The following is a 26842-nucleotide window of genomic DNA, read 5'->3' as shown; positions in this document are numbered from 1 at the left end:
CCTGGAATGATTTTGATTATTTTGTGTTGACTTAGCAAAGATCTAATAATAATAGATTGCATTTTAGTCAACGTGCTTACAATAGTGCATTCATTCATACATTAGGAGGTGAAGCGGAAAACAGGCCTGCGTCCTCACTTATCACTCCAATGGTGGAAAGCTACCATGCGAGGCACCGACCGACTCATTGGAGGCAATGTGGGGTCCCACTGATCATTGGACGACCTGCTCTACTTCCTGAGCCACAGCCACCCCAATATCTACCATGGTCAAATGTTTGCATTGAACAAAATGAATCGAATGTGGGATTAGCTGGCAGGTTCTACTTGTAAAACATTGCCTTGTACTTAACCCAGCAGCATACACCGTTGATGACCATATAATTTGTGTAGTACAATGAATCCACCAGCCAGTCTTCCATACTGTCCGAACGAGGCCAACTGGTGTTGTAACTGAGAAAGATGACTAGTGGTTTTCATCTCATAACACAAATTATTCATGTGAAGTGTCTACTCAACGTCATCTTCTTCTGTACCAGCAATACAGTGCCAGGAGATAAACTCTAACACACTTGATGCTGGTATGGCTTTGTCAAGCAGCATAGATAATAAAGCAATAGTCAATTACTCACCATTAAATGCTATTTTAATATCTTCGCTAGACGTGAAAAATAACCACAAAGTGACAGTCATGCCTAATACAGCATACTCATTTCACTTCCTAATTCATTATTATGTATAAGTGAATGACTAAAAGAGTGAGCAGACACAGTGAAATGAAGCCAGGAGAACTAGGTCCGTTTTTACCAGTTTTTTTGTGTTTCTTTAATGAACCCTGATTACACGTTTAATTACAAATGAAAGATGAAAAGATAAGGAGAGAAACAGAAGTACAGATGCTTCCCCCTATACATGACGAGCGCCAGTCTCTCCCTCTCTGTCCGTCCTTGCTCACCAGTGACCGTTTGCTAGTGAGGAGGACCGAGAGGAGATCTAAGGAGACGGTGAACATTTTTCAAAATAATACAACGGTTAAACAATACAATACAATGCTTTTTTCTCCTTTTCTTTACAGAAATCCCCACCCCTCCAAAATGGAAAAAAATATATATACACGAGATCCAAGAAAAATAAAATACAAATGAGAACAAAGTTTCTTTTTTTTTTAACAACAACGTGATGGGGTTATATGGACCCCCTCCCCTCTTTTTTTCACCATGGTAACAAGGTTACCGGGTTAACCGGAGAGCTTTGGAAAACCATAATAGGCTTCTTGTGAAGTGATGTAGCAAAGCTAACTTATATGACAGGAGGGAGATAAAACTAATTCATAACAACCAGATGATCTTGGAGAAGAGTTGGGCCCTAGGCAAGGAAGGGGGTACAAAATTAATCAAAAAATAGTTAATGTTAATAATAGAATAATTACAATAGCAACAGTAATACATATTGGAAAATATATAAGAAAATTATAAAATAAAAAATAAAACAGCAATGAGACTGAGGGAAGTAATTAACATGTGGGGAAAAGGTTAAGTATTTTCTATCCGTCTTCAATAGAGCCATTTGCTCAATAGCATGCATCGTGTGTATGAATGAGGCTTATGGCAGTGCAGTTGGTTATGGGATCAGACCTGAGTCCAACTGGATTTGACAGTGAATTTCTCCCTTGTGTCACAGATGGGTCGGGGTTGCGGCCAAAGAACAATTTAAATGGTTTCAGATACAGAAAAGTACACTTCGTTACTGAATTGACACTCAAAATACTTGTTTGTGATTGTCTAAACTTTCCATCACTATTGCTGGTGTTCAGTGGTGTATGTGCAAACCGAACCCACCTGGGACGCAAGGTAAAAAGAAAATGCTGGGGATTAGATCAAAATTATGTTATCCTGGCACTCTTGAGCAGGGCAAGCTCTACTCAATCGGAAGGAATAAAATAAAACTCAACCGGATTTCAGTTCATTACTCAGGATAGAGAGCCTGAAGACATATATATTTTTTATCTTAAAGAGGACTTTAATGCCCATTGGATGTCACCACATGAAACTGACTGCAAAACCTCATTTGACCATGCTTCTCGGAGCCATGTTCAGTGGCTTTGTTTGTATATTCTGTTTGTTAAAGAAGGGTGTTTCACCACTCGCAACGAGTTGACTACCCACATCACGGGAAACCCCTCTCTCTCCACTCCTTTCCGAGGTTGTGTGATGTCATTTCCTGTGTGTGTGCGCGCGTGTGGTTTCTATGGTTACGCCGTCTACACAAGAGACAAGCGGGGGGTGTCTGATGTCGTATGTGTGAAGTCATGTTCCTTAACTCACTCTCTAACCATATAGCATGTCAGTGCGTTTTCTTTGCTTGTCTGTACATATTATGGGTAGGTCCTCTTCAGACCGATCCCCATGAACACAAAAGTTCACAAAGCTGCTTGAGAGAACAGTCAGTCCAAGCTTAAAAGTAAACTCCACCCATGTCCTTAACAGTAGTCCTAAGAGCCTCCAAGTCGCCCTGCTTTTTTTTCCTTCTCTCCCCATTGAGGGGAAGAGGTTGTGACACAGATGGACACCTGCTTAATGTCTGTGTGCAGTCCATCTACAGCCTGGGGCGTTCCAGGAACAACAAGCCCATTACCAGGTCCCCATTATGAGCTCAAAGCCTCAGTCTCCGTCTTTTATACAGAGCCTAGTGGGAATAGCTTGTGCAAACATTTCTTAGCATTTTTTAACTACTTGGGAGGCCCAGGTGGGTTTGGAGGGTAGTGAAAAGGGACGATGCATTGAGAATGTTTGGGGGGGGGGGGGGGGGGGACCACAGTAAAGTATGCAAATTCTACATGCTTTTCCGTGGCTGGCTTGCCTACCTGACACGATGGGAATAGCACTGATGTGGTTTAGACCCAACCCACAGTGTAGTAAAAACAAAAAAAATGAAAACGTTATTTGTACATAATACTCAACCCACATTTGGTTACATGTTTGCAGAGTACACTGTCAATCATTTGTCCTGAACTCGCCCTGTCCTCCTTCCCCTGAATACACACAATACCTGCATTATTATTATACAACAACAAAAAACTATATATCTGAATTTGGTGGCTGGGAGAAGGCAGAGGCTGCATCATACGGATAATATATGCCTTAACAATATATACCTTAGCCATTAAAAATAGTAGGCTTTTCCTGATTTGTATCAAATTACCGTACTGAAATATAACATTTGTTTTCAATATATATTTCAATAAAATATATATGTATTTTTTTACTTGTTTCTCTCTTTTATAAAAAAGAAGGCAAGGTGTTACAGTCAGTGTGTGCGTCTGTCTGCATTGTTAAAACCTTAGCTTGGTGGGAGTAGGTAGTCACTGAAAATATATCTTAAAAAAGGCACAATCTTATATGGAATTCTTTGTTCGTTAAAAAGGGGCAATATTTTGACCTTTTTTCTTACTCTCACTGATAAAATGGTCTTGTGGTTTAACATCTTACTCGAAGGTTGGCCTGAGTTAGCCTTGAGGCTCCACATTCATATCATGGTTCCTGCTCTCCGCAGACAAATCATCTCAGAATGGTCGAGTCCCTGTCCTCATAACATCATATAAACATGTTAGATACGGCTATCATCTCAACCACAACAGATAAAGAAAATAATTAAAAACCCCTCAGATCACGGCAAATGCCCTTAAAAATCAGCATCCAAAAATACTGTCCACGCTCCTTAAGAGGCACTAGTGTCCTTAGATGGAAGGAATACAAGTCTGTACAACAGTGGGGAGCAAAATAAAGGTATTGTACGCAAGAGCACACTGCCAGTGGCCTCAGCCTGCTCTCTCTTTTTCAAAGATTGTACCAAGTCACTGATAACAAGAGAGCACACACATCTGAGTGGTGTACTCCGAGACGTGCCTCTCAAGGACCTGATGTTTCACATCAAACTTTGGGTCCAGTTTAAAATTGATGTCCATTAACTACAAGACGACTTTGTGCCACGGCAGAAGAGACCAATGAAGTCTGAAAGATTCCGGCGGCGCAACTGTTCCATAAAATATATTAAGGCCTGACGGACATCTTTTCAAGGGTTTGGTTCAAGTGTACATTGGGATCACTCAATGGCCATGCTCGTGCTGCCACCATGGCAAGTGTTCAATGTGGCAATCGGTAATAGAGAGATCGGTATGGGCCACAGGAGGACATCAAAGTGATGACCATTGCAAATCCCTCATTTGCAACGCCATCTTGACTCCTGAATCTGTTCAGTTCATGCACATCTGCAGATGTATAGGTCAGTCAGAATTGTACATTGTAGGCTATGGGCAGAGGAAAGGATTATCAAGAATGCCTAGTTGACAGAGAGCTCACTCCCCTCAACCCCAAAATAGTCTAATGTCTCATAAGTTGTTCACTCATAAAAAGGCCAGAACTGAAGAGTTCCTTCACTCCTCAGTCCACAAGATCAGTTTGTCCAAGGTTCCACTTTGATCATTCAACTTGTAAATGACTGGTGGTGGTTGGGACAACAAAACCTCTGCGTTTTACTTTAAGTAACATTAAGGTCTGTTTGCATGCGCGTGTGTGTGTATGTGTGTTGAGGTCAACTGAATCATAAAGGGTCAGCAATTCATTACATTTAATTTCGATTACTTAATACACTTGTAATTCATCCGTCTGGATTGAAAGACGATATGAACAAGGCTTGCACTTTTGGATGGGATGATTGACAAATCCACACCGGCTAGATATGAAATATGGTGCACATTTACCAAGCTAACAACCAAAGTACGTCCACTGAGAACATTTCCGATAATAGTGATGATAGAGCCCAAAAGGCATCCCTGACAGACTACCTTCTGTGGAATGACTGGCATGGCTGGCACTAAGAGGGCTAAGAGACATTGGAAAGGCAGTGGGCAATGTCTAAGTGCCTTAGACACGAAGGGATTAAAAATATAAGTCAGTAAATAGGCTAGGTATGGTTCACTTATTTCATACTAGTGTTTACATCTGCAGCCATTCTATTCTGCCTGCTGTGTTTAAGTTGAATAAGGTGTCTTGGTTAAAAAAGAAAGAAAGAAAAAGGCAATATGTCTCACCTCTCAACCTGTGAGGCAACATAGGCACTTTGTTTTTCTCAATAAATCTGTGTGCGCGTGCATGTGTGTCTTATGTTTAGCGAGTGTGTCGAGAACAATTCCAGAGCTGTGTTTGTATGCAAGTAGAGAACCCTGGTGTGTGTGTGTGTGTGTGTGTCTGTCTCAGCACCCTGTGTTTTCCAGAGAGAGTTGTGCCGTAGCTCTCTGCAGCTCTGAGCTTGCTCTGCGCTGGGTGGGTGGAGGTGGCAACACCACCCCTAATGTGACAGCTCCCCCTCTTCCTCCGTTCTCCACCTCTCCTCCTCTCCTCCTCTCAATGCCCTCTTCCTCCTGTTTCTCTGCACGGACCTTCTTGTCCTCTGCCTCGTCCCTCTCTCCCTCAGCCTCCATCTTTTGGTCTTCACTCCAGCGGCGTTTGAAGCGCAGCTTGAGCGGGATGCAGGGGCTGATGGGAGATAACCCTGGACCCGGACTGGGCTCGCTCTTCAGGCTGGCAAGAGGGAATGCCGGGACGCCGACCAGGGTCGGGGTGGCGGGTGTCTTGAACACGTCTTCGTCCTCCTCCAGGTCCTCAGAGTTGATGTGAGATTGCCGCAGTGGGAGAGCAGGGTGGGGGTGGTGAGGAGCAGGAGGAAGAGGCGCAGCGCCGTTGGTCTGGTGGTGGTGAGGATGATGATGGTGGAGGAGGAGGCGGCGGTGGTGGGGGTGGAGGTGGTGAGAGGAATGGGTGAAGACGTCGCCTTCATCGTCCTCGTCGTTGTCGTGGTGACGAAGGTCCTCGTCCTCGCTGATGTCCGTCACCTCCACGTCGTCCTCTGAATCGATGTCAGAGATGGGCTCCACCTGGGGTCATACAAGCATTTATTATTATGAATCGATGTCAGAGATGGGCTCCACCTGGGGTCATACAAGCATTTATTATTTATTATTATGAATCGATGTCAGAGATGGGCTCCACCTGGGGTCATACAAGCATTTATTATTTATTATTATGAATCGATGTCAGAGATGGGCTCCACCTGGGGTCATACAAGCATTTACAAAATAAAATTAGCTCCATTTAAGCTTTTGCTTAAAACATTATTTTTAATAGAGACTGCACGCAATTGATTTACGCACTAACCGGAAAAATGTCACGACTTCTGCATCTTCCATTGATCTTACCTTGATCTTAGGGGGTCCCACAGCAGAACCAGAGTAGGCAGAGGACTGGCTGGAGGAAGAGGAGGAGCCTAGAGATGTACTTCCTCCATCCCTCTGCTTGCGGCCCAGGGGTGGCGGCTGCAGCTTGAACTTGAACGGTGACGGGTGCTGCTGCGCTAGCCCCTCCTCCCCCCCTCCTCCCGGCTGCGGCTCCCGGCTCAGCGAATGGGGGAGTGGCATGGGCGGGCCATGAAGGTGATGGGCGGCTGGCTTCTCTGGGGCGAGGCGGTGGGGCTGAGGGACGATAATGTTGGGGTAGTGGAAGAAGGCACGAGGACTGAGGTGATAATTGTAGACGGACTGGTGGTGTGCCTGCAGGTAGCGCTTCATGTCCTCCTGGTTGAAGGAGAAGTGGGAGCCCAGCATGGGGGAGGAGAGAGACGGGGATGGGGTGTAGGGCAGGTGAGAGGTGGGGGTCATGGAGAGGGCCGGGGACAGATTGGGAGCCAGAAGGCCTCCGGGGCCCGGCAGTGGGGAGACGGGGAACGGGGACCCCAGGGACTCGCTGTGGACCCTGGGGGCTGGCCTCGGGAGGTTGGGTGCCCCTCCGTAGACCCTGAACAGAGAGTCATGAGTGAGGCGGGGATGGATCAGGCTCCTGTAGGCTCTCTCTGCGCCCCCTAAGCCTCGATCCTCTGCCCCCACGGCCTCCTCCAGCTCGGAGTTGGTGGAGGTGCCGTCGCTGCAGTCGCTGACAGAACCGCGGGCCATGCGGCGGGCCACGCTGCTGAACATGCCCGGGCTGCGCAGGTCCTCGTTGGGGGACAGCACATCGGACGGAGTGGAGGGCGGGAAGCGGAAGTGGGTGCCTCCACTGGGTACAGGAGGGGCACTCTGGGGGACGCCACGACCTGCAAGAGAGAAAGAAAGAAATTAGTTGGGGACGAAGGAGGGTTAGGGACACGATTTTGAAACGGGAATAATTGCATATATAAAAGAAAGTAGAGAGTGAAATCAGGAATAAAGAACATATAAAGACCCTGAAATTGAGGAAAAGGCTAGGTGAAGGTGCATGTGTCACAAACATTAAACTGAGTCAGTGACGTACAGAAAACAACTCTGGGACACACTAAAGCCTCGTTTATGCTTGCCATATCTCCGCTCTCTAGGCCTGCAGCGAGTGGAGGGGGAGACAAGATAAAGGCATCCGTTCGCATTAACTCCAGATCTTGGCTTGATGTAGGAACAGAGTCTAATTCAGGGGCAGTAGCGAGCCCCTACAACACACAGCAAACGGTAGAAGAAAGACGTGCCGTGAGCAACAGTATACTGTATCGGCTTTATTCGGCTATGATCATTTGCAGAGAAGGCAGCTAAATGTCCATGAAAATTGTACATTTCCTTTCGAAGTGACTGTTAAACTTGTTTTTCAATGTGTTTCGGCTGTTTCCCCAACAATTCACTCATCCTTCATCACCATCTCAACGGATCTTAGCTGGCGGGGGAAGCGTTGAAGAGGTGTAACAAATATTACTAAATTGCATATTGCCGCTATTGAGTGGAAAACCTCATGTATCCATAACTGTTACTTTTCTGATTTAAAAAAACAAACCGCTAAAGTAGCAGATCGACAAGCTCAAAATGTGTCAAACCCACGATGGACACACCCATGAAGAGCATCTATTCTACATGACCACACCCATGAAGAGCATCTATTCTACATGACCACACCCATGAAGAGCATCTATTCTACATGACCACACCCATGAAGAGCATCTATTCTACATGACCACACCCATGAAGAGCATCTATTCTACATGACCACACCCATGAAGAGCATCTATTCTACATGACCACACCCATGAAGAGCATCTATTCTACATGACCACACCCATGAAGAGCATCTATTCTACATGACCACACCCATGAAGAGCATCTATTCTACATGACCACACCCATGAAGAGCATCTATTCTACATGACCACACCCATGAAGAGCATCTCCATGACCACATCCATGAAGAGCATCTATTCTCCATGACCACACCCATGAAGAGCATCTCCATGACCACATCCATGAAGAGCATCTATTCTACATGACCACACCCATGAAGAGCATCTCCATGACCACACCCATGAAGAGCATCTCCATGACCACACCCATGAAGAGCATCTATTCTACATGACCACACCCATGAAGAGCATCTCCATGACCACACCCATGAAGAGCATCTATTCTACATGACCACACCCATGAAGAGCATCTCCATGACCACATCCATGAAGAGCATCTATTCTACATGACCACACCCATGAAGAGCATCTCCATGACCACACCCATGAAGAGCATCTCCATGACCACACCCATGAAGAGCATCTATTCTACATGACCACACCCATGAAGAGCATCTCCATGACCACACCCATGAAGAGCATCTCCATGACCACACCCATGAAGAGCATCTATTCTACATGACCACACCCATGAAGAGCATCTCCATGACCACATCCATGAAGAGCATCTATTCTACATGACCACACCCATGAAGAGCATCTCCATGACCACACCCATGAAGAGCATCTCCATGACCACACCCATGAAGAGCATCTATTCTACATGACCACACCCATGAAGAGCATCTCCATGACCACACCCATGAAGAGCATCTCCATGACCACACCCATGAAGAGCATCTCCATGACCACATCCATGAAGAGCATCTATTCTACATGACCACACCCATGAAGAGCATCTCCATGACCACACCCATGAAGAGCATCTCCATGACCACACCCATGAAGAGCATCTATTCTACATGACCACACCCATGAAGAGCATCTCCATGACCACACCCATGAAGAGCATCTCCATGACCACACCCATGAAGAGCATCTATTCTACATGACCACACCCATGAAGAGCATCTCCATGACCACACCCATGAAGAGCATCTATTCTACATGACCACACCCATGAAGAGCATCTCCATGACCACACCCATGAAGAGCATCTCCATGACCACACCCATGAAGAGCATCTATTCTACATGACCACACCCATGAAGAGCATCTCCATGACCACACCCATGAAGAGCATCTCCATGACCACACCCATGAAGAGCATCTATTCTACATGACCACACCCATGAAGAGCATCTCCATGACCACACCCATGAAGAGCATCTCCATGACCACACCCATGAAGAGCATCTATTCTACATGACCACACCCATGAAGAGCATCTCCATGACCACACCCATGAAGAGCATCTCCATGACCACACCCATGAAGAGCATCTATTCTACATGACCACACCCATGAAGAGCATCTCCATGACCACACCCATGAAGAGCATCTCCATGACCACACCCATGAAGAGCATCTCCATGACCACACCCATGAAGAGCATCTCCATGACCACACCCATGAAGAGCATCTATTCTACATGACCACACCCATGAAGAGCATCTCCATGACCACACCCATGAAGAGCATCTCCATGACCACACCCATGAAGAGCATCTCCATGACCACACCCATGAAGAGCATCTCCATGACCACACCCATGAAGAGCATCTCCATGACCACACCCATGAAGAGCATCTATTCTACACGACCACACCCATGAAGAGCATCTATTCTACACGACCACATCCATGAAGAGCATCTATTCTACACGACCACACCCATGAAGAGCATCTCCATGACCACACCCATGAAGAGCATCTATTCTACATGACCACACCCATGAAGAGCATCTCCATGACCACATCCATGAAGAGCATCTCCATGACCACACCCATGAAGAGCATCTATTCTACATGACCACCCCCATGAAGAGCATCTATTCTACATGACCACCCCCATGAAGAGCATCTATTCTACATGACCACACCCATGAAGAGCATCTCCATGACCACCCCCATGAAGAGCATCTATTCTACACGACCACCCCCATGAAGAGCATCTCCATGACCACACCCATGAAGAGCATCTCCATGACCACATCCATGAAGAGCATCTATTCTACATGACCACCCCCATGAAGAGCATCTATTCTACATGACCACACCCATGAAGAGCATCTATTCTACATGACCACACCCATGAAGAGCATCTATTCTACATGACCACACCCATGAAGAGCATCTATTCTACATGACCACCCCCATGAAGAGCATCTATTCTACATGACCACACCCATGAAGAGCATCTATTCTACATGACCACACCCATGAAGAGCATCTATTCTACATGACCACACCCATGAAGAGCATCTCCATGACCACACCCATGAAGAGCATCTATTCTACACGACCACACCCATGAAGAGCATCTATTCTACACGACCACACCCATGAAGAGCATCTATTCTACACGACCACCCCCATGAAGAGCATCTATTCTACATGACCACCCCCATGAAGAGCATCTATTCTACATGACCACACCCATGAAGAGCATCTCCATGACCACACCCATGAAGAGCATCTATTCTACATGACCACACCCATGAAGAGCATCTCCATGACCACACCCATGAAGAGCATCTATTCTACACGACCACACCCATGAAGAGCATCTATTCTACATGACCACACCCATGAAGAGCATCTATTCTACATGACCACACCCATGAAGAGCATCTATTCTACATGACCACACCCATGAAGAGCATCTCCATGACCACACCCATGAAGAGCATCTCCATGACCACACCCATGAAGAGCATCTCCATGACCACACCCATGAAGAGCATCTCCATGACCACACCCATGAAGAGCATCTATTCTACATGACCACACCCATGAAGAGCATCTATTCTACATGACCACACCCATGAAGAGCATCTATTCTACATGACCACACCCATGAAGAGCATCTATTCTACATGACCACCCCCATGAAGAGCATCTATTCTACATGACCACCCCCATGAAGAGCATCTATTCTACATGACCACACCCATGAAGAGCATCTATTCTACATGACCACACCCATGAAGAGCATCTATTCTACATGACCACACCCATGAAGAGCATCTATTGTACATGACCACACCCATGAAGAGCATCTATTCTACATGACCACACCCATGAAGAGCATCTATTCTACATGACCACACCCATGAAGAGCATCTATTCTACATGACCACACCCATGAAGAGCATCTATTCTACATGAACACACCCATGAAGAGCATCTATTCTACATGACCACACCCATGAAGAGCATCTACATGACCACAGGCGTGAAGCATCGAGTCAACAAGCGTGACGCTCTCAGTTCACCGTAAGCTATGTGTTCCCTTCTCAGTTTCTCTCCATGTCTTTCCCTCGTTTTTTCTTTGTTCTGCTTTTATGCATCTTCATCCCTCTTTTTTTTGCTCCTTCATGCTTTCTCTGTCTGCGTCTTCTCCTTACTCCTGCCAGAGAGACTGTGGCACTGTGATAAATTCTTGGCGTCCGAACACGTGCCAGGATTAAATATTGGAAAGTCATTTTGGCTGCCATCACAAACATGGGTTGGGTTGCCCTGTATTTTCCAGTAACACTGAGCGTACGTGTGCGAGTGTGAAGCCGTTTGTGCATATGTAGCAGCTCTGCATGTAAAAATGTTGGTCGTCCTCACACATGATATTTGCGTGTGTGAGACTGCGTGTGCACGCCAGAAAAGAAATTGTGGCTGCGTTTATGTGTTTCAGCACAGGGTGGCGTGCACGTGCGAGTCTGTGTGTAACCATCATATCACAACATGTCAGACTGGGAGCCACATCACAGGGTGCCTATAATAAAATCTTCATGCTGCACTTATGTCACCCAGTATCCATTGCTCCATATGGCCTCTGTTTATACTGGGTGGCCAGGACTGGGACCATAATACTTCAGAGGAGGGAAAATACGAGGTGGGGGGGAATAAGCAGCAACGTGGCACTGGTGCTGGCCAATATATCAAACTCTCCATTACGATGGATATATATTGTCATTAAACAAATTAAGAGTACAATAGCTTTATCAAAAATACCTTTTGTTTGAATTGCATGTCTCAACAGTTGAAGAGTACATTTGTCCAAAGCCAAAGGCTACAGAACAGGGGCATACGGGTGGCGTAAACCTTCCTGCCCACCACTGTGGAGACCAGGGCTCGGTCGCTCTACTGTGCATACAGCTTGGACATATGCTCACTGCCCACCACTGTGGAGACCAGGGCTCAGTCGCTCTACTGTGCATACAGCTTGGACATATGCTCACTGCCCACCACTGTGGAGACCAGGGCTCAGTCGCTCTACTGTGCATACAGCTTGGACATATGCTCACTGCCCACCACTGTGGAGACCAGGGCTCAGTCGCTCTACTGTGCATACAGCTTGGACATATGCTCAGTCATGGTGAGACCAGGGCTCGGTCGCTCTACTGTGCATACAGCTTGGACATATGCTCAGACATGGACAGAAGCGCAATTGGACATATTTGTGGGTGGGAAGCAGGGCAGGGAGGCAATCCTTTTAGCTGCCCTAGTGTCTGCTACAGTTTGGCCAGTGCCCCTGTTCAACAGGGAGCCCATCTACCTCCTGTGTGTGCAATGCATCCATGTATATACAGTATACGACTGTTGATGTGTATAGTCACTGACTCAGTGTGTGGAGAGGACACATGATTTAGAATAATGCTGTGTGAGGTTGTAGATTGCGTAATATTCAGTGCACATAGCCAAGTATAAACCATGGATAACTGTACAGCTATGTCATGTGTGCATGTTTACATACCAGTTCCCATGTCAATGAATGGGTAGTTGACCAGGACCAGTTTGTTGAAGTTGAATTTGTATGTAAACCTCTTCCCTTTGGTCTTATGCAGGATCCTCTTGTTGTAGTAGTATCTAAAAGAAAAATAAACCACATTTAATATACAGTAGACAGCGGTCAACCTAGTTAACAGCTGTTTATAGGTTTTAACTTGGCTTTATTCAGAATTCCTTGAGGCGAAGCAATACACATTGTAGGGGAATTGTAGGTTGAATGCAAAACAAGGCTAATCTTCATATCTTTTGGAATATGAATAGCTTTTAATAGTCAAGATGAATACATTATGTTGTGGTTAGGAGGCCCCAATAAGACCCTTTTTAAGTCCCTTGGGTTCACATACTGTAAAGCATCAGAAAGTACAAAACGCCATGTGGAGTCATTGACACATTTTCAAGATGAAATAGAAAACTTAGCAGAGCCCATGTGTCTTTAATTGTCTTGTAAGTCATTTGGATGTTATTTGTTTAGCGTTTGTTTTTATTAGATAATACGCAGAGTAGCGTGACAGGAGAGACATGAAGAGACGGAGTGGATGATTTAGTGATGCAGTAAAGTGGTACAGTTGAAGTGTAAACGAGCAACAGAGGTCCTGAAAACTGAATCAAAAATGAAGAGGAAAGAAAGAGAAAGGGACGAGACAGAATGTTAAAACAAGGAGAAAACAGGAAAGCAATGGGATGAGTAAACGACTCAGTAAAACTGTGGTATGAATAATTCAAACCTCATCGGTGCGGTAATGTCACATAACCGCTTATAATTCTCTGATCATTAGTGTTAATGGCTAGCCGCCTCCATTGCGAAAAGCGCCTCATGCCTAATCTATATTCCACCGTACGACAGTGTCAAGGGCCAAGAATATCAGATTTATGAGTTCACAACACGTTGCAGAGGCAGCATGCTGTGAGCTTCTAAATCCGTTATGTTTGTTGGCAAGGTGGCACTGTCGTACGAGGAAGTATGAATCAGACTTAGTCATCTCAAATGATAGAATATACTAAGTGGTCCAGAGGCAGGAAGAGTAGGTCACTCACCATCAGCAAAATGGCACATCTGACTAATAGCATAACCCATTAAAACCGGGAAAGCAGATTTTAGCATTGGCCATTCAAAAATAGCAGCTATACAAGCTCGCAGCGCATCACTTTGTGCCGCGGTGCGAGCTTGTACATCTGCTTTTTGGAAGATGTTTGGAAAAATCTCCAATTGAAGATTCTACTAATTTTGAAGGCACTCTGGTCCTAATGGGATAAAGCCCTAATTAGGTTTGTCATACGACTGCTTGCATTGAGGCTTGAAGCACCCGGCTCTCTCTCGTGGAGATGAAAGCGGTGCTCTCCATTCATCGTACCGGACTGCTTTGGTCGGTGTGAATAGAGTGCGGTTTACGGCAGAACAGAGTAAAGTAGTTTTGACTGGCTGAACAGGAAGTTCTTTTAGCCGTGTGTGACTCAGTAAGTGAAGGACCTCTCTACCCTCAAAGCCCACCTGCTGCTGTAAGAGAGATGATTACTCACTCACATGTACACCAGCCCCATATGTGACTTCAGTCCCTACGCTCATTCTGTAGCTTGGAGATGAATTCACACCGTGAGAGCCTTCAGCCCCGTTTCAGAACCGGCGCATGGTTTCCTCAAGGAACGTTGCTTACCCTTTTCTGCACATAGTTTTCAAAAAGTAATGGTCCGATGAGCTAAACACATTTTTACTTTAGAAGTGGCCTGTGCCGTGGCTCAGCGGTCCAGGCACCTTGGCCTGTAGTCCAAATCTGGCAGTGGCAACTCCCGAACCCGACGGCCTTTACTGCATGTCACCCCCCCCAATCTCTCTCCCCCATTTCCTGTCAGCCTACTGTCTGCGAGTGTTTAAATCACTTGTTTAGTCAGCCGCTTCCATGTTTTTCAAGGAAGTTGTGAGCATTAGCGCCTCACCTGGTCGAATGTGGAATTAGATTTTCCAACTGACCAGTTCAGTCAACATTTGACCAGGGGAGGCGCTAATGCACACAACTTCCTTGAAAAACATGCAAGCGGCTGACTAAACAAGCGATTTAAACACTCGTTTCAACCCGTAACTTGGATTTTCTTGTCCGCTTCTAAAGTTAGTTTAGCTCATTCTCGAACCTTTACTTTTTGGATACGATTTGCAGAAAACGTTCCTAATGGAAACAATGCGCCAGTTCTGAAACGCGGCTAAAGGCTCTCACGGTGTGACTTCATCTCGGAGCTACAGAATGAAGTCACATACTGGGCTAGTGTACACACTCGGCACAACAATGCCGAAATACATGAAAAAGGAAAATCACCCGCACACCATCTTCAAATGCAGTGAAAACCTTTAAGGGAAACGGCCTTCATCAGACTTAGCGTGATGAAGGCCACATTGAAGGCCTTCAGCGGCCACAGCAACGTTTCAGCCTATGTGGCCTTCATCAGGCTTAGCGTGATGAAGGCCACATTGAAGGCCTTCAGCGGCCACAGCAACGTTTCAGCCTATGTGGCCTTCATCAGACTTAGCGTGATGAAGGCCACATTGAAGGCCTTCAGCGGCCACAGCAACGTTTCGGCCTATGTGGCCTTCATCAGGCTTAGCGTGATGAAGGCCACATTGAAGGCCTTCAGCGGCCACAGCAACGTTTCGGCCTATGTGGCCTTCATCAGGCTTAGCGTGATGAAGGCCACATTGAAGGCCTTCAGCGGCCACAGCAACGTTTCGGCCTATGTGGCCTTCATCAGACTTAGCGTGATGAAGGCCGCATAGGCCAAAACGTTGCCGTTTCCCTTTATTAAAGTTTTTCACTACTGCATTTGAAGACAGTGTGCGGGTGTTCTTTCTTTTTCATGACGCCGGGCACTTAGTTGTCCCTCTCCTACACATCTGTTGCCTGTAGGTGTGCAAAAGGCTTTTATAGGTATAATACATGCCCACACAAACGTAGACAAAATAATATACAGTACAGTATGCAGACATACATCATTCACACACAGTGGGCAAGACGCCAAGAAATGCGCACACAGAACTACATCAGTATCACAGACCCAGACTCGCATACGGGCTCAAGCTTGCTCTGGGCCTTTGAAGAGCATTTGAACTCACTTCAAATAAAAGTAGAAAGGACTTCTACTGTACAGTATATATTATACCACAGCTCATTTCTCACACACACACACACACACACACACACACACACACACACACACACTTCAAAGTGTGTGCAATATGAATCAACTTAACAATTAAGGGGTGTAAGGCTTTTGCTCTGTGATTTCAGAATTATTTAAGAGCTTCATTGGTATAGGGAGTTTGAAGTCATGTTTAACTGGAGCTGTGGGTCCGTTTGAAATGATGTTCCTTTAGTTCCCTTAGGTTAACATTAAATCAATTGTGGTATTGATACATTTACAGAACAAGACACAGATGGACTGGAGGAAGATTGACCTATAGCAAGTGTTCTGTGTGTGTGCACGAGCATCGATTAGGCAGTGTAACAAGTCATCACCAAAGTGAGCTATAACCCACACCAATCTACGACAGAGGGGGCTTACACCGAGGAGTCACTGTGTGTGTGTGTGTCTGTGTTTCTTTGTACAAAGATGATAAGAAAACAGACAGGGAGTGAAAATCAGTATCCCACATGTGCTGCACAGAGGGATATGGTGGTGTGCCCGTGTGCATACGTCTATTTTAGCTGTCTCACTAGCAGAGGTTCGGTGAGACACACACAAGTCATGAAAAATAAAGAAAACGTCATCTCTTTTTACTCTTCGTCCTTTCATCTCCCTTCTTTGAATTAGGATTTGTGTTTTATTAGATCCTGTACAGTGGAGAGGGAGAAGAGAAAAAAAACAAAAAACACTGATGTGGAAAAAGTGATGAAACAGACTTCTATTCAATAAGACAAAGTGGCGTGACAGCACACTCCCTCTTTTCTGTTACTGACAGCTGCACTGTGCAAGTGTGCATGCCCTGTACTGGACCCGTGCACCAATCAAATAGGTTAAAACAAACAGCGGATATTTCTGATACCGCGCACATACCCACGGTCTACTTCTTGTATGTTACCAGCTGATCTAAGGCTGAGTGTTGGACGGACACACACACACACTCACACTCATCCCGGTTCATCAGAGGTTCAAACTTCCTAGTTCCGACAAATAACATATGCACGCTCACACATACACCCCATGTCCTTTACCTAGGCAATTTGTAGTTTATCATAGTTCATTCAAAGTTCAACTCTTCCTGGTCCCACCTTGTCAACGGCGTGCACGCACACATAGTTTCCTCTCCTTTACCTTTGCGTTTAAAGTTCTTGCCTTTGCTACAAAGTACAAACCACAAATACATGCGGGCACACACACACACACACACACACACACACACACACACACACACCCCTTATCTTGTCTTATCTTTTTTGCCCTGCTACCCTTATCGCAATTGATGTGGTTTATGCTTCCTGATGCCCTGTCAAACTCACACACCCCCCTTCTGTTACCTGAATGGCCCACTGATTTGTGGTTAATGTCATGCCTTGCAACAAACCACGCATCCAACTTTCTACAAGAGAGCTTATTCTTCTCAATCAATTTCTCTCACACACACTTTTCTTGTCCAATTATTCAACTCAAACGCACAGATGACAATGTTGTATTATATTTGAACTGAACTGAGTTTTACATGTGCTTTCTCCCTCTCTCCCCCCTCCCCCCCCGGTGACTTTCTGGATTTTACTGGCAGCCACATTCATGCTGCCTGTCTGACCTCATCTTACTGTATGTATTTGAACGGAACCTTTCCATGTTGTCATGCTACATTGAAAGCACCTGTTCAACCCTCGTTGTCAGTCCATCATTGTCATTTCCTGACAAATGCTCCGTCTCTCATATCTCCCTCACGTTGAGTCAGCTGAGCTCACTGTGATTGATCCAATTGTTACACGTTCAATACATGCCCAAAAGATGCAGGTATAAGTTGAGACTGTCGAGAAAGGAACATGACAAAGGCTAAAAACTGACAGAACAGACGACAGTATGGAGGGATCAAAAGAGAGGAGTGAAATGTGAGATCAAATAGCAAGTTTGTGTGAAGTTACAAGAATGGAATGAATGGCATTAAAAATGATCCTTCCATCTTTCTTCCACCTGTGCTCTGTTCCCTCCTTCATTCTCACCTAGAAGCAGGAGTGATGTAATTTAACCATGATGGCACAGCCTGAGGTTTTAGGACACATGGGTTTAAGTGCAGTTATAGTGTCAGTCAACGTCAGGGCCACACGGTGCGTTTGTTGTACAACCTGCATGTAGTAGGCTACAGCACTACAGCAGCTGCTTCGGGCTGCCATTGTACAAATCAAAAACGCAAATGGCGGGGAAACTATGCAAAAGAAATGACCAGAGAAACTCTGAACTGATAACAAGAAGATCAGATTTCACTGACAGACAATACAACCTGAAAAAGTTTATAAAGTATGACATGCAAACATTTGACCCTGTTAATCCGAGACATAATGAATGCATCTTATTTTTTCTTACTGATCTAGACACAGTGAAGGGGGACCCTCTCACCTTAGCGCGCGGCTGAGCTTGTCGTAGTTCATCTGGGGTTTGCACTTCCTGGCGCCCCACAGACGGGCCACCTCATCCGGGTCCTTGATGACGAACTCGCCGTAGTCACCCTGCCAGGCGATGACATCGTGGTACTCCTCCTTCCGCAACAACTCCAGGATGAAGTGCCACAGCTGGATCTGCCTCGAACCGGGGCTGGACTCTGGTTTATAGGCCCAATCTGGAAAGGCGAACCCTAGGGCAGAAGGAAGAGAGAGAGAGATTCAGTGAACGAGGGTGGTTGTCAGGTGAATTTGAGGATAGGGAACAGTCCAAAGTGGAATAATCAGGACATTCTTGAATGCTTTTATAAATGTATTAATATTCTCAGGTGACGCTAATGTAATACCACAGGAGGAACAGTTCATGGTTTCTATGCATTTGTAAATCGCTCTGGATTAAGAGCGTCTGCTAAATGCCTAAATTGTAAATTGGTTAGAGTTGGGGCGAGAAAGCAGAGACTGAAGGCTGTGGGAGAGTCTGTTGAGTGAGTGGGGGTTCGGGAGATGATAGTGTGAGCATATAGGGCTAAAAGTCTTCTCAGAGCTCCGCAGTCAAATCAAAGCTGGGCTATCGTTATCAAAGCTGGGGAATCAATGCTAATAGAGCTGATAGCTCAACAGGCCTTGAAACTCTTCAAGACAAAATATAGCTGAGCTTTTATGACTGCTGCAAGTCCACACACACATAAATGATATAAACATTCACACAGTAGGGAACATAGCCCATGTACAGCCAGTGTGAGAACCTGACTGTATTTAGGTGAGTTTCTGCACAGTACACACAACCTATGTATCAACACAATGGCTATCACACACACACACACACACACACACACACACACACACACACACACACACACACACACACACACACACACACACACACACACACACACACACACACACACACACACACACACACACACACACACACACAGTAAAGCTGTGGCTTGCAGTAAAAGACTCAACACCATTTCAACACAAAGCTGAAAACGCACGCATGTGTACACACACACTCATTAGGACCAGATGTGCTTTGGCAGTAAGGCTGAGAATGCTGAGAGTGGGAAACATATGGGCATGCTGCAACAATACAGTGTGTGTGTGTGTGTGTGTGTGTATTTATAATAAAGACGCACAATATATAGACTAAATACCAGTGCTACAATCGGTTTCCCACAGTGAAACAAAGAACGGCCATATCTATATGACAGCCACAGTGAACTGTTAACAATGATAGGGCGATGTGTTGAAGGCTTTAATACTACATCAGTGTAGTAGCTGTGACTGTTTTGACCTGGCAGGGTTTGGAGAAGTACTAAAAGGTCATACTACTGTATAGAGGACTGATGTGCATCCAAGTTTTTCCATCACCTTACACTTTCAGTCGGAGAAGTACTATCCAGAGATGGGCAATGACCTCTGAACAGATATGTCTATGATTTGAATCATCTGTGTCACACCAATTTGAATAATCGCTTGTCCTACATCAAGTGTATTCCCTTGTATTCCAATTTAAGCATCAGCAAGGATTTCCAGCACCTGTACAAAAACTCTAGCTTTGGTTTAAAATTATGGTCATATGTCACATAGTCAAGGACTCCTATTGTCAAGTGGTGTATGCGACCAGTGACCTAACCTGCAGTGACAAATACACACATGGTTGACATTTTATACCGGCCGGATCCCAGAATGAATGGAAAAAACAAAGCTCAGTGCAGCGGCAGCCATGCATCAGTTTATGGATACAAATGACAGTTCATTCTTAAAACATCTCTTATCCAGGGTAAGTTTGCTTAGCACAAATAATTGTTCAGCAACGTCCTGCCCACAGTGCCCAGTACAACCAGTCTAATAATGTTGGCCACTGAGCAGCTACACTGGAGCTGTTGGGAGGCAAGTGCCTTGCTCAAGGGCAATGAAACAGTCAGTATTGAGAGAGGGGTAAGTGTTGCTCCCCCAGAGAGATTTCTTTCTGGCTGTCTGGGGGTCCAAACCAGTAGCATTCCAGCCACAAGCGAGCAAGTAATTGGGACTGTTCCTGCTGTGATCCACATTCTAAAACGAAGTTCAACCAACATCCCGGCCCATCACGGATCCATGTAGCCATGGTCCTGTGTTGAAGTAAAAACAGTGAACTAGTGCGACTTGTTTTGTGTTAAAAGTCCCAAATCAGCTCGCTAAAAAGCTGAGCTGTGTAGGGCAAGATGCACTTGAAAATCAAACAGCTGTTGGCCAGTCAACCTGCAACTCTCCCTTTTAAACTTCTTATTCCAGGTGTAAAAGGCATGCGGGCATAGCTGACCACTGAGCAACTGTGCGGCACATAGTGACTTGCTCAAGGGCCTAGCGATGGTAGCGCCATGATTTTCCCAGTTCTGGGGATTTGAAAAACCTAACAAGTCAAAAGACCAGTTATGACAGCCACGCCATGTCTTGCGACTATAAAAGGTTAAATTTCAAAACACAAATCCACTTTGAGGGAAAAAGGTTATCTGATGCTTCAGTTATTCATACAGATACACGTCTTCTAAAAACGGGGGTTTAACTCTGATCCCGGTGATTAGGCCCAGAGTAACTTGCTAAATCTAATTAACACATTCCGTGCGTTATAGCCTAATATAACATGCCACGGTCACTGCCGGTATTGCTTAATCACCTTTGGAGCATAGGACGAAGTGCCTTTGATCCATGAAAATCCCCCTGAACAGAGTCCCATGGTTTGTTGCCTCGCCGAAAAATTATCCACGGTCGTGATGCGGAAGAACAACAAACGGTAATGGTGGATGGATCCAAGCATAAAACCCTGTTCCCTTGCATTGAACTCATTCCCCCAGAAGCCCTTGCAGCCCAGTGCACGGGTCTATTTCCGCTTACGTCATCATAACGCGCCGCGGCATCGTCACATTGTCCGCGATAAAGCCGTTTTTTCATTCAAGTCATTACAAAACTAAAACGGCGAAACGACATGGCATGTTATTTTACTTTCAAAACAATATTGCAAAATATGAGTTTGTTTTGTGAAAATAGTAAATACATTATGTGAATCAATATCTGAGCTTTGCATCAATATATTACGCATAACTAATTCTAAGGTCTTCTAAGGTCCATCCACTCCGCCTTTGGCATCTGTATTTCAATGAGTGGATATCTGGATAGAGTACTGCCACATGCCATCTGAACTACTTGTATTGTGAGTGTGCGGGAAGGGGCCAGAGAAGAGACAGCAACGGGCTGTGTGGGATAGCTGATAATAGCCATTTGAAGGCAGATTACTAATAAGTCTCTAGCATATGATTCATACAGAAGACAATAAGGCCGTTATAACAGGGGATGGTTGGGCCTCGAGACCAGAATCTGGTCTCAGTGCTAACACAGAAAAACAGACAGTCGTGAGATATTTACAAATCCACACACACGAGAACAGACACACTCATGACTACGGATGAAAACACAGAAAATACAAGTGGTTAATACTTCACGGTGGGTGAGTTACTATGTACATGTACGTGCGCATGCGAGGTACAAAAACACAACATAGGTTTGTGAGGAGGTAAGTGGGTTCAGCGTGGGCAGCACAAAGCACATACTGCAGACAAAGAACACAGGAATAGTAACCATGCCCACTGTGTACACGTGTGTGTGTGTGTGTGTGTGTGTGTGTGCACGCTCGCGTACGTGCATGTGATGTGTGCACTGCATGTCCCTGCTGACTTGTACCCCGTTTGTCATTCAGCGTTCAGATTCAGTCTTCTTCCCCTTCACAATGCCACCATCGTTCCTTCCCTTTTCTTTCTGTCCCTCTCTCGCACCCACTCTCGACACTCTGCGTCTCCTAGCAACGAAAGCTTTTAGCACCATGAATAAATGTCTGAGTCACGACAAATATGATCGGTCACAAAATGTTGGGAGAATTGGTTTTCATTTTCTGGCCCTGAATGTTTGTGGCATATTAGAGAGCTCTCTCTCCCCCTCTCTAAAGGCTGGATTCATGTCCTTCTGGTTTACAGTGGAGAGGACGTGCTGTGGCATATTCCCTAAATATATTCACATTTTGACTGGAATGACTTATTGCGAACGCAGTGAGCACTTACTATGAGACCTAGCAGATCATGTCTGTCTGTGTGTCTGTCCCGCTTTTGTGCCCATATATGGAGCTGAGTGATTTGTGTCACCATGACTCAGCCATAACCATATAAGGAGTCCCCAAAGCAGTAGGGATGCGCCGATCAATCGGTTGCCGATCGATCGGTGGCCGATCACCGATCGATCGGATCGGATCGGCCGTGCAAAATCCACCGATCCGCGAAACCGATCTCCAAAGCAAAAATCTGCGCCGTTTACATCCAAAAATAATGTGTCACTTTCTCGGTTCTGCACCGCTTAATGGAGAAGTATAGCACTGGCAGCGCAACGAATACCCCCCCACACACACACACCCCAGGGAGGGAGGGGGGAGAGAGAGAGAAAAGAGAGAGAGAGAGCGAGAAAGAGCACGCACGTCTTCACCCCAGCGAGGGAGGGAGACGGGAGAGAAAGGGAGAGCTCATCATCTCCAGTCCAGTAGTTAGCAAAGGGAGCTAAGTGCTAACTATAATCCAAATTGTTAGACAAGTAGTGTGCCCTGGCCTGACACAACTTTCTTAGAAATGTGCATGTTGCAGCCAGCCAGTAAGATGAGGCTATGCATTTCACGGTTTTCGGGAGGGCGGGGGGGCAGTCGGTTTGGGGGGGTTCCCGACGGCTGCGCGTCGCTTCCTCCTCTGACAGAGGGGAGGCGAGTAAGCGACACAGTCAGAAGCCCCCTTTGTTCAATCGAAGGCCCCCTCACTGCAGCTGTCTAGGGGTGAGGATCGCGTGATGATTCTAATGTAGGCTACATAATTCTATAAGTCACCACTTTTGGTGTGACACACAGCTTCTGTTTCTGTTTACAATGCGTTGTCAACACGTGTTGAGTTGACAAAGATTGACAGATTTCGGATAAGACTGATAGTTTATCCGTTAGTAATTAGGCTGAGGCACACAGAATCACACTACTTTTGGATTTATTGGGATTGGCTTTTTGGGGAAAAGAGGGGGAGGAGGTGATCAAGCAGCTCCACAAGACCACAACATATTTGGTAGGCTCAAGGCTGCATTTATTTTCCTTTTTTTTCTCTCGAGGGTGCATGGGATGATGGGAGCCCCTCCAGCAGGCTAGGGAGCTCCGCTCAGGCTAGCGGAAAATGACCGCGGGCGCGGGTTGCCAGGTTTTTTTATAAGTAAAAAAAAAAAAAATTAAATTAAATTAAAATTAAATTAAAAAAATATTAAAAAAGATCGGGATCGGGATCGGAATCGGCCGATCTTTTAAAAAAAGATCGGTGATCGGGATCGGCCCCCAAAAACGTGATCGGAGCATCCCTACAAAGCAGCTATACGTCCAAAACCCAAATATGTACGAGCTGCGTTCGCTTCCCGCGTTTGCGCGTCTTACTGGTATAGCAGACGTATCAACTGTGGCAAAAATATTGGATACAAGTCTCCCATCATGACCAACAGTGGGTTTACTGGGAAGTAAGGTAGACAGGGTAACCTCAAAAGAATATATAGAACACCACATTTAGATTTAGAAACTCAGACAACTGAAGAAATGTTAATTGAAAAACTGATGTAACATGACAATGGATGTCATTAAAGGAGAATTCCATGCTAGAAGGCTTTGTTACCTTTATTTGTAGTCGTTACGTCCCCACCAAAGAGGTCCAGGTGTTATTTTGTGCAAAAGCGCATTATTGGCTATTTCCCCTACCATAAGGCCTCAATGAATTGAATTGCATGGGGCTATGGGGTGTTGTGCTAATTCGCTTATTTCTATCGCTCAATTGTTTTTGTGTATATATCCTCTCTTCATAATGTAAATAGTATCCCAAGTGGCACACTTTGCTAATTATTTCGATGGAAATAAGTGAATTAGCACAAAAACCCAACCCCATTGAGGTCATATCTTTAGCATCTATAAATGCACCAAGTCTCTGTACGTGTGTACGTACGTCAGTCTGTAATGCACATAACTCGAAAACCGTTCGACCCGCCGACTTCCACCACAGGGAGTGCAGTGCTTGGTGTCGAGTCCGTCGGATAGCCGGTTGTCCAGAACCAGCACAAAAGCCTCTGCCCAGGCTCTGGACTGGGCCCAAATTAGCCAATTGATCACACCTGATCACCCCTAGATCTCCATAATCTATATATGGAGCTGGACTGTTCTGACATCACAATGTGTTCTGACATCACAATGATGTGTGCGCCACCGTCAGTTTCCAGTGAGAAATTGCATGGCCAGAAAAGGATTACAGACACGCACACATAATTCTCCATAAAAAATAAATCATTGCATAACTGGGTGTGCCATGCATTTCCAATCATTCACGAGTAGGCCGGTGCCCAACGGGCACTGTTCTAGTTGTATACTAAATCTGGAACAGCCAACAGGCTTTAATGCGTTAGATCCTCCTGCCCCTCACTAGATCTATGTTATCGTTTATATCCCAAAAATGTTTTAGGCAAAAGATTAGCATTGAGCTTCATACAGGTTATCGTTAGTTCTCATAGCAACAAGAGTTGCTATGACTGGTGCTTCCCACAGCCATCTGTTTGGTGCTGACTGCTAAAAAAATAAAAAAGCTTGTCGGAGAACACAAGGCCTTAGTGTCTGTCCATGTGTGAAAGGCTCGATGGTGGCTTCATCATAAGATCATACCGCCACCCCTTCACTGTCCCCTTATGACGGACTAAAAGAACATGAAAGCGGCTTGAGGAAAATACCAGGCTAACTTGATAATCGTGACCACATTCATTTACGCTGGCAAACAGAGGGACAAGGGTCATTCAGTAACGGTTTGAACTGAGAAAGTGAAGGCATAGATTAGAAAAGATGAACGGGAAAAGTGCAGCGGGAGCCGAAATGGATGTTCAACAGTTGTAATGATTCCTGTGACTAAAGGAGATCAGCAGGAGCAGGAGATCAGATTTTTCATTTCATGGTGTCCCATTAGGACACGGATACAAGCGAAAAATTCTCCCCAAAATGTGTGTTTACACAAACACTCAAAACTAGTCATAGGTGGTGGTAGCAAAACAACAATGCTGTACATAGGAGGGGCTTGTGCCCCTCAAAAATATAGCTGCAAGCAGCGATAAGACGGGGCCCAGCCATAAAAGTTGTCCGTAAACACTGTATTAACAGGGTCCAGTCTCTTCCGCACAAATATGGAAATGCGAATTCAAGGGGGAGTGGTTAACCAGGCCAACTGTCAGAACTGCAAAAGGTGATGGAAGAAGAAAAGACGGTAGAAAAACAATAGGGGCCTTCATCCCTTTGGGCTTGGCCCCCAATTACAATCCAACCTCCATTGACTTCCAGTATTTAAAAATGTAAGTTCTAAAACATACACATATGTATACACTCCCACAGTAAATAAAAAGTATTTCATTTAGTATTTAAGTTATTTTTCCCTTAGATGATGGCTGCTAGTGGCCTGATCTTGGACTTACACGAGGAAAAACTCGGCAAGACAAATGACCCCCGGAGGTCATTTAGCCATTTCTACCACGGACTGGAAGAATAGTCCACTCTGATTGACACGTTAGCTGAGCTCCGTCCCATTTACAGACCATTACAGGCCAGAAAACTAATTTACCATTAGCCTACAGAGTAACCTTGGCTGAGCCACCTGTATTCTCCTTCCAAAAGAAACACAGGTTTTAGTAAAAGCGGTGACCGGACATGGCAGAGGCTATTTTCAACTCCTTTCTACAGGCTTGCTTTTATTAGTGCCCCCCCATTCTGACGTCACATTACTTTAGAACGCCGTCGTTAACAACCGATAGCCATCGTTAACAGGAGGCCATTGTCTCAGCTGCCTACGGTCACTTAAACTAAACACAAACCTGTCCCCTACTTACAGCCCCCCACCAAAAAAAAACTCTTCCCCAATTTGAGTTTTTCACACCATGTTCTCTCCATACCTCCCCATTTATATTTCCCTCCCTTCCTCCAATTCTTTGTTGGTCTATATTTAGCGGATGGAAAGGTCGAGCGGTGTCTGCCTGTAGAGGGTAGAGAGAGAGAGAGGGTGTGAAATGTACCTCGCCAGGCTAAAAGGTCGAGCAGTGTCTGCCTGTAGAGGGTAGAGAGAGAGAGAGGGTGTGAAATGTACCT

General features: G+C 45.5%; 1 protein-coding gene across 1 annotated transcript in view; it reads right to left on the bottom strand.

Moving 5' to 3' along the window:
* Positions 1-795: 795 nt before the first annotated feature.
* Positions 796-26842, bottom strand: part of erf (Ets2 repressor factor) — a 43532-nt gene continuing 17485 nt past the window's right edge. Inside the window, exons 2-5 of the mRNA XM_080787647.1 lie at positions 18599-18833; positions 12996-13108; positions 6253-7142; positions 796-5931 (exon numbers count right to left, since the gene is read on the bottom strand). Of these exons, the coding sequence (XP_080643773.1) occupies positions 5251-5931; positions 6253-7142; positions 12996-13108; positions 18599-18833 (1919 nt within the window). The 3' untranslated portion in view covers positions 796-5250. The remainder of the gene's footprint in view (positions 5932-6252; positions 7143-12995; positions 13109-18598; positions 18834-26842) is intronic.

The sequence above is a fragment of the Protomyctophum bolini genome (genome assembly GCF_963924005.1).
Source record: "Protomyctophum bolini genome assembly, chromosome: 17".
In the NCBI taxonomy this organism is placed as follows: domain Eukaryota; kingdom Metazoa; phylum Chordata; class Actinopteri; order Myctophiformes; family Myctophidae; genus Protomyctophum; species Protomyctophum bolini.
This window is presented reverse-complemented; position numbering and strand designations above follow the sequence as displayed.